Source organism: Polyergus mexicanus, unplaced genomic scaffold (assembly GCF_030449975.1).
Source record: "Polyergus mexicanus isolate NDT 795.1 unplaced genomic scaffold, iyPolMexi1.0 SCAF_8, whole genome shotgun sequence".
NCBI lineage: Eukaryota > Metazoa > Arthropoda > Insecta > Hymenoptera > Formicidae > Polyergus > Polyergus mexicanus.
Genome location: NW_027223328.1, coordinates 2,834,763 through 2,843,598, shown reverse-complemented (window position 1 = coordinate 2,843,598; position 8,836 = coordinate 2,834,763). Strand labels below are relative to the sequence as shown.

Genomic DNA, 8,836 nt, shown 5'->3' with positions numbered 1-8,836 from the left:
CGAATTTGAATGCACGCAATGTCTTACAATGTCACAAAAAGTTGCTCAAAATTCATGTATCATCGCGTGCACTTAATTTCTTATTTAAAGCATCTTCTTTTTGTCGGGTTATATCTCTACCATATTTTTTCGTCAAGAAAAAATCTTTTTTACAGTAATATTTCATAAAATTTCCAGCTTTCATGTTATATATGAATAGAAATTTCACTGTTACACATAGAGAAAAAAATAAATAAAAATCGAGTAAACTGGTTCTCTTGTCGACCTTACGCGCTATCCATCACATTCACAAAAAGTCGGTTTATTAGCATTATTATGAGAAAACTCAAGACAAATAAATGAGCCGCAATTATATTACAGAAAATCGTTTCGTGATTGCTCCACGATCCCATTTAATTCCTAATAATAAAATCTTGTAAAAAATGATGCTCTTCTTTTTAAAGTTCTTGAGAATTGAAAAAAAAAAAAATTATATAAGAAAAGTAATCTTCAATAGAAAGCTCTGAGAGATGAAAGATATTATATAAACATACCAAAATACTCAGAAAAAATTTAAAAAATTAAGCAATTTAAAAAAGATTATAAAAAATATAAATCGCAATAAATTTATTTAAAATATAGAAATATATAATATTGAGATATTAAAATTTGATTTCACATGTTATTTTTATATTTGCTAAACAATTTCTGTATTAAATAATGAAATAATAAAATAATCTGATAAAATTATATAAAAAATGTATTATTAAATATTAATAAAATTATATTAATAAAAATGTATAATTAATATTAATATATAAGTTTGGATTAATATAGTATTAAAATTATTGTAACTAAAAATTTTCCAACCGAAATAATGCAATAAATATTAAAAATATCAGAATATAAAATTTACCAAAAATGATAACGAAATTTTATAGTATCATCTTAAATTTGCACACTATATTCACGATTATCGGCAAACTAGCATACGTAGGCTTGTACTAGATTTATATACCATACAAAGATAATAGCAGAGCTTATATAAACACAAATATAAACACACATATATATATATACACACACTATATTTCACGACAGAATACAGATATACAGAATACAGTCTTAGCATTCACTGTGTATGATTGACTGATCCTGGGTGATCCTTGGAAAGCATGTGCGGCAAAGTATTTTCACATTGTGTTTATAGAGATTATTTCATCAAATGTAAATTACGATACATTGCGTAAAATTATTTAATCTTCACTAATTGGCATTACGAGAAAAATAAATTACAGAAATAAGAAAATCGATTAAAAGGTAAAGTATAATAATAACGAACAATAACGAAGGATAAAGAGGACAAAGAAAACAAAGGAACTTTATATGTATTTTGCAGAATAATGTACAATATGAATGATTCAAATGATGATAGCTCCGACAGCAGCAACGATTTCACCGGTATTACACCAAAGGACGAGTTGACAGCGAGTTTCTTTTCAATAAAACCAACGATAAAGTCTAACTTAGTGAACTCGAAGGGCTACAGCGAAGATGAGAGTAGCGATGATGACAATTTTACAACTGTTGAAAATGGCATCGACCTGTTCTCAGAAGTGGTCAAAAATCTGGAAGCTTCGCAGAAGACTCCTGTGAATGATGAGAAGCTGCAACAGCATTATTCCAAGGATGATAAGTTACAAGATGTTAAAAAAGTCAAGATTGAAAAGAGGAATGATAATATATCGGACGAAATAAATGCAGTTTTACTTCAAGGAGAAAGTAAAACACATACGTTTTGTAATGGTGAAAGCACGGATGATGAGAAAAAAGAGGAAGAGGATGTTAAACGTCCTGTTGATTATACTATACCTAAGGAAGGTGTCAAAATAACTTTACCAGATACATGTATGGTTTTCAAAAAAAAAACAGGCAGTAAGAAGGAGACAGATTTAACTGCTCTTTTACGAAGGAAATTGAAGGCCAATCAGATAATAATAGAGAAAGCGGCTCGACTTTGTTGGTTGGCATATGGATTCTATCTCAATCGCCAAGCGAATGATCCTGAATTAATGGCAATAACAGTATCTCTGATTTCAACAAAGAATTGTCCAAAGGATAGTTTTAATTTGACATATCTTGCAAAGTTCACAAAATGGTTCAGGAATATGTTTACAATAGAATCTATTGATAACGAAGTCATTATAAATAAGGAAACATTATTAAAAAGGATAGCAGAGAAGAAGATTTTCAATTACAGAGAAATAGTAATACTATATGTAGCAATACTAAGAGGTATTGGCTTACATTGTCGTCTAATAGTGTCTCTCAATCCACCACTTGTAAAAAGTTATAATGACTTATTGCCTAAAACAAGTGTAGCAAAGAAAAATGATAAAGAAGAACCAAAAGAAGTGAAAAGAAAGGCAGAATCCTCTAAAAAAGATAAGAAAAACGCAGATCCAAAAGAAAAAAATATTAAAAATGATAATGTAATTCAGAACAGCGAAAGCGCACGAAAAAACATTAATGCAGAAGCAAAGAAAAGGGCAGCAGAGATTCTTCGCTCAAAATACTCATATATTAAGGAAAAGAAAAATACTTTAAATAATAATATGTCCCTTCAAGATAATGCTTCTACATCAAAGGATGTCAAAGCAGGTTCAGAAAACACAAGTTCAGAAAAGATAAATACTGGCCCATCTCCAAGACGTTTAAGATCTAGTAAAGCATGTGATGCATCTGCAATAACCAAACAGCAAAGCAATACACAGACTAATAAAGAAAATAATCAATCTAAAGCAAAATGTTCTGAAAGACTATCATTTAATTCTGATTCGAGTTCAGAAGAAGATGATGAACCACCCAGTAAGTTGCAGAGAAAACGTAGTAATAATAAAACAATTGTTAAATCTAAACATAAAACTAAAAAGACAGACTCAGTATGGGATGATGACGAAACTGATAATAATGACAAATTAAAAAAGAGACAGGATGTATGGGTTGAAGTATATCTGGAATCCAAAGAAAGCTGGATAGGTATAAATATAATGGATGGAAATGTGGATTGTGTGGCTGACATATATGTAAATAAAAAAATTATTTAATTCTGATTCTTGTAATTGTTCAGTTATCATATTAATATATGTTATACTGTATATATGAATATATGTTTAATAATATTAATTATATAATAATATTTCAGAAGAAAGCGAGCAAACCAGTATTATATGTGATAGCTTATAACTCGGAAGGATTAATAAAAGATGTCACAAGACGTTACTGTCCACAATGGCTTTCTGTTACTCGTAAACAGCGTATTGATGAAAAATGGTGGACTGAGACTTTAAGCTATTGGTTAGAAAAAAAGACGGACATGTCTAAAAAGGAAGATGAATTACTTTTGCAAAGGTAATTCTTATCTTTATATATTTCAGCCTTCAGATCATTATCATAATTAAGATATAATTCAAACATAACTGTAATATGAATGATATCAAGAAATAATAGTGCTCTATTGACAAAACATTGTTGTTTTCACAGAGAGCTAGAACAGCCATTGCCTAAAACTGTTAGCGAATGCAAAGGACATCCCTTATATGTGCTCGTCAGGCATTTACTCAAATATGAAGCCTTATATCCGCCGGATTGCGTACCACTCGGACATTTAAAAACAGGCGAAGCTATTTATTCGAGATATTGCGTACACACGCTGCGTTCTCGAGAAACCTGGCTAAAGAAAGCTCGAGTAGTTAAACCGCAGCAAGAAGCTTATAAAATAGTTAAGGCACTTCCAAAATATGATAAGGTAAAATTGCGCTAATATATTTTTACAAATCGATTAAAAAATAACTTTCTTATTTTATACAAATTATTATTACAAAAAATATAATTAAAGAATTTATAAAGCTTTCAGGTATGAGGCTTAAAGATTGTACATTAGAAATATTCGGAGAATGGCAAACTACAGAATATGAACCACCAGAAGCTAAAGATGGTATTGTACCTCGTAATGAGTATGGAAATGTAGATTTGTTTAAGAAATGTATGCTTCCAAAAGGCACAGTGCATATAAACCGTAAGCATAATATATCTTTCCTATTGTTACGATATGGAGATACCTTAAAATTTTTAACGATCAATTTGTTTCTATATAATTTTACATATTCTAAATGAAACGAAGAACATTGTCACGTATATTCAGGTGACATTATTTTTTTATAAAATATGTTTTAAAAGGTTAGAAAATACTGAAAGAATTTCTATTTTGCTACATAATCAAAAGACAGAATTGCAGCATAGCTATAGCAATGCATTATATAACAAATGAATCGTCATAGTTCCAGGATTAAATCGCATTGCCCGGAAACTGAACATTGATTGCGCGGCAGCCGTAGTGGGTTTCAATTTCGGTTGTAGGGGTGCCTTGCCAGCCACTGAAGGCTTTGTCGTATGCGCTGAATACGAAGATACATTACGAGAAGCTTGGGAAACAGAACAAGTCGAAGCGACTAAACGCGCCTTCGAAAAAAGAGAAAAGAGGATTTACGGCAATTGGAAGAAACTCATTAAAGGTTTACTTATTAAGGAGAAACTATCGCAAAAATACGAGTTTCAACAGGAATCGAAAACCAAACAGTCGAACAAACGTCCGAAGCAACGAAAGGGCACCGTAAAAAAATCTAAAGCATAATAGAGTGTGTGTATACATATTGTTTTTGTATGTTAATTGAAAAGTTCTTATCTTTAAAGCATTATTTATGTTAAATACCATAATATTAAACATTCACAGATTTGATATTTATTATTAACATAATTTGTTCATCAGTATTTCACACAATAATAAATCAGACAAGAAATAATAATGATTTTTTGTTCTGTTTGAGTATTGTATTGGTTGTAATTATTTTGTGTAAATTAAATTTTATTTTTATAATATAATATAACATACATGTTTCCTTTCTCGATTCCTTCTCTTTACAAATTCGTGAAAAATTCTATAGTAATATCTATTATATTTATATAAAAAAGTATATAAATATATATAGACATGTATTTTTAATTATATTTATATAAAAAAAATTTTTTATTTTATATATTGATCATGTAGAATAATTTTTTATTGAAATATTTGTGATATTAATTTCTATATTTCGATTTTTGCATATTAAATGTTATAAATTATGTAATTCATAGCAGACACACATACATATATATATATATATATATATCCGCATATATATATATATATATATATATATCCAAAAATGATACAAGACATACAATATTCGGGTAATTTTAAACTTAAATAATGAAGAATAGAGTATATGCATATATACAAATATGAATTTCATTGTTCAGACTCGTAGAAAAAACTGTAGCTAGTCATATGTATATATATACTAGCTACAATTTTTTTTCGACGAGTCTGAACAATGAAATTCATATTTGTATATATGCATATACTCTATTCTTCATTATTTAAGTTTAAAATTAGCCGAATATTTTATGTCTTGTAGTATTTTTGGATCTTTCTGAGAGAAAACGATGCGATCTCAAAAAATATATACGAACCTAAAAGCGCGTATACCGTCCACTGAAGCCAGTCATAGCGCGATATAAATTTTTGATTATATTTTCTTTCCCGCAACAACTTTTCAACAATATTAAATTACACGCTTTAATATTAATAATGAATAACTTTATTGTAGAGAAATTACCTGAAATTCCTAATCTTCTTTAGTCTTGCAATCGAAAATTCAAAGCTCGTTGCGAGCAACACAACTAGATGCAACGAAATACGTTTCGCGAACGCGGGAACGATAAACTGTGAATTGCTCGCTTTGTCGCGAACCAGAAAAGGCGCCATATTCAAATTTTTTAAATCGTGGTTATTCTTATAATAGGTGCTAAAATTATTGTAAGCAGAGAGAAGCCTGCAATTTTTTATAAGATGCTTTTTCTAATTGATAATTAATTTTTATATTTATGAATTCATTATTTGGATGCATTTGTGCGCACCGATACACATTAAAAACTATTTTATATAAATTTATTATAATGTCAAACAAAGTGCTCTTATTTAATATATATAAATTTTTATAAAACTTTTATATTTCCTATATTTTTAAACTAAATATATTTCTTACTTTTGAAATAATTTTACTTTATTAATAAAATTTTTGCGAATGAAATGACATAAAAAAACGCGACATTATTAATTTCAGTTAAATACAAATATAAAAATTAGATAAAATTATTTTCTTATCTAAGTAAAAATTATCCGAATTATATGGTATTTGATGTTATTTTAATCGTAAAAATCTTATTATGTGTAATCCATTAAAATTATTTTCTAAAATAAAAAATAAATGTTTTAATTTTTGTTACATAAGATTTTTTAATATTATAAATAAATTATAGATTATTATAGATAAATAAAAATATCTCTGATATCATCGAAAGCGAGAGCGAGAATGAATAAAGAGCAATCGAGATGACATATCGCCAAAGAGTTGCGAAGTCTCTTACACGCTTATTCCTTTATCTATAGTATCTTATAGTGTTTATAAACCGTGTTCTGAATGTCCTCATTCAATTTCCATACATACTTTGTAACAGAAGATTTCACCGGCAATCAGTCAGTTGTCATCAACCGACGATTGCGGATCTGTCGGCTAATGTTTCCTAAGGCTTTCTTACAATCAGTATGGTGTGTCCAATCTAGCATATAAATATAAAATGATTTTTTTTAACATTCTGTGTAACAACATTTTCTTAATATAATAAAATATTAATTATTATAATTATTAATATATTAATATAATTTATTAATATAAAATACAAATTTATATTATATAATTAATTACAGAATAATTATTGTTGAATACCATTGGATTTATTATTTAACAATTTCCTATTTATATCGTGCATTTGTGCCTGTCTCTCACATAGACAATCTGCTTAAAATTACATAGTTTAAGCGAGGAGAAATATTTATGTAATAGAATTGCGGGAAAGGCAAAGGGTGCATGTGTGTGTTAAGTATAATCTATGCAATGTTCCATGGAAATATGCCAAAGATAGTGTTCTGGAGAAATCAGAGTGTTACTACTAGATAGTAGTAACATAAATTCACCCTCTCTAAGTGGAGCTTCTATTAGCCCGTATCACGAAAACCGTCCTGATTAAAGCCTGGATTCAGATTCCTCCTTTGTAATAAGACACATTCTTTGTAGTAGAAGCGTGATATTGCCCGGACCGAGTGTTATTTCGATTCTTGAATCTCATTGTCAATATTAGAGCATAATCAAGAATATTATGAGCCAGTAACGTTACTTTTATTAACATTGTACTCCAGTCAGCAAAAGCTTACACTGAATGAAGGGATCAATTATAAGGTAAAAAGTTTCCTTGACATAGATTAAGTTCGTGCTTCAGAATTTGTAAAAGATAAGTTTTTCTTGTACCTTGGTCAGATAAAAGTAGTTTACACAAATTGCACTCACGTCAATGAAACTTTACTTTTTAACGGATGTAATTTTAAAAATCATGTATATTAGTTAAACTGATTCATCTAGAAATGTTCTTTTTTTTCTCTATACAACGTATTTTTAGTATATTAATTAAAAAAAGGAAAATATTATACATCTTACATAATAAAAATGTGTAAATAAGCTTTAATAATTTTAAAATAAAAGGAGTACATAATCAAATCCGTTGTACTCTGATAAATTTGTGTATATAAATATAACTTCTCCTTAAATTATATATATATATATATAAACATTTGAAGAAAATGGAAAATATTTCATAACAAATATTTTTACCCAGTATAAAGAGATGTATTGAAAGGCAAATAAAAAATTGAGCACAGTGGCAAATGTAACTTTCAATAGCAAATTCTACATCTCATCGAATCAAAGGATCAAAAAGTATGAATAAATACTTTGGATTAAATTTATAAAAGTAGAAGTAAATTATTAATGGATTGAAAAATTCCCTGGTAAATACTAAATACGTAGTAATAAGACGATTACGCCTTTAAATTAAAATAGGTACTTAAAAAAAAAAGGTAATTTTTTTACAATTTATATATTATCCCTTAAATTTTTTATCTAAGAAACATATTATAGACTCTAAAAATCTCCCAAAAAATTGTGCCAAAAAGAAATTTTTATATATTATATATTTCATAGCTGGGGTATTTCTCTATTCTATATAGTTAAGTAATAACACTTATGCTTTAGATAAACTCGATCTTAAATCTTGTACGATAATAGAAAACAAAGTCATGTTACGTTCTCTTTTTGATGACCGAAATTTTCCATTTTCCGGAACGTGCGCGTCAAGGATCGATCATTCGCGCGCAAGAGATATATGATCTTTGTTTCACCTGGCGTTATCCGTGCACAGCTGATCGATCATTAAGCTCGCCTCTCGTTCGTTCCGTTGCATTCGTACACGTGTGCATGCATTGCACCGCACCTGGTACTACGCCACACGGTTTTAGCCGTCCGATTTCATATTTGCGTCGGCATCAGATCGATGTATAGGTGCTGCGCGCATACACATACGCAAAAATATCTTGGTAGCACATCTTCCTAGAAGTGTGCATCTATTTAAAACGCGAACTTGAACTTACACTCATTCAAACGCGGACTTGCGAAGGATGGTCGGGAAATTGGCAATTAAGGATACGATAAATTCGGGTGCGATAAAGTCAATCGGCGAGAACGATGGAGAAATCAATTTTAACTATTCTTCGGCTTACTTGTTATCCCTGTAAATTCAATCGATCGAATCGCTTAATTGAATTTTTTAATCGAGCGAAAAGTCGAAGGATGATAATCGAACC

The 8,836-nt window shown here is 29.1% G+C and overlaps 1 protein-coding gene across 1 annotated transcript; it reads left to right on the top strand.

Annotated features, from left to right (window-relative positions):
- Nucleotides 1-1,102: 1,102 nt before the first annotated feature.
- On the top strand, nucleotides 1,103-4,891 carry Xpc (DNA repair protein complementing XP-C cells homolog). Its single transcript, XM_070299901.1, has 6 exons — nucleotides 1,103-1,299; nucleotides 1,379-3,065; nucleotides 3,185-3,390; nucleotides 3,523-3,787; nucleotides 3,889-4,057; nucleotides 4,320-4,891. The coding sequence occupies exons 2-6, from the start codon at nucleotides 1,383-1,385 to the stop codon at nucleotides 4,670-4,672; spliced, it is 2,676 nt and encodes an 891-aa protein (XP_070156002.1). The 5' UTR covers nucleotides 1,103-1,299; nucleotides 1,379-1,382; the 3' UTR covers nucleotides 4,673-4,891.
- Nucleotides 4,892-8,836: the final 3,945 nt, after the last annotated feature.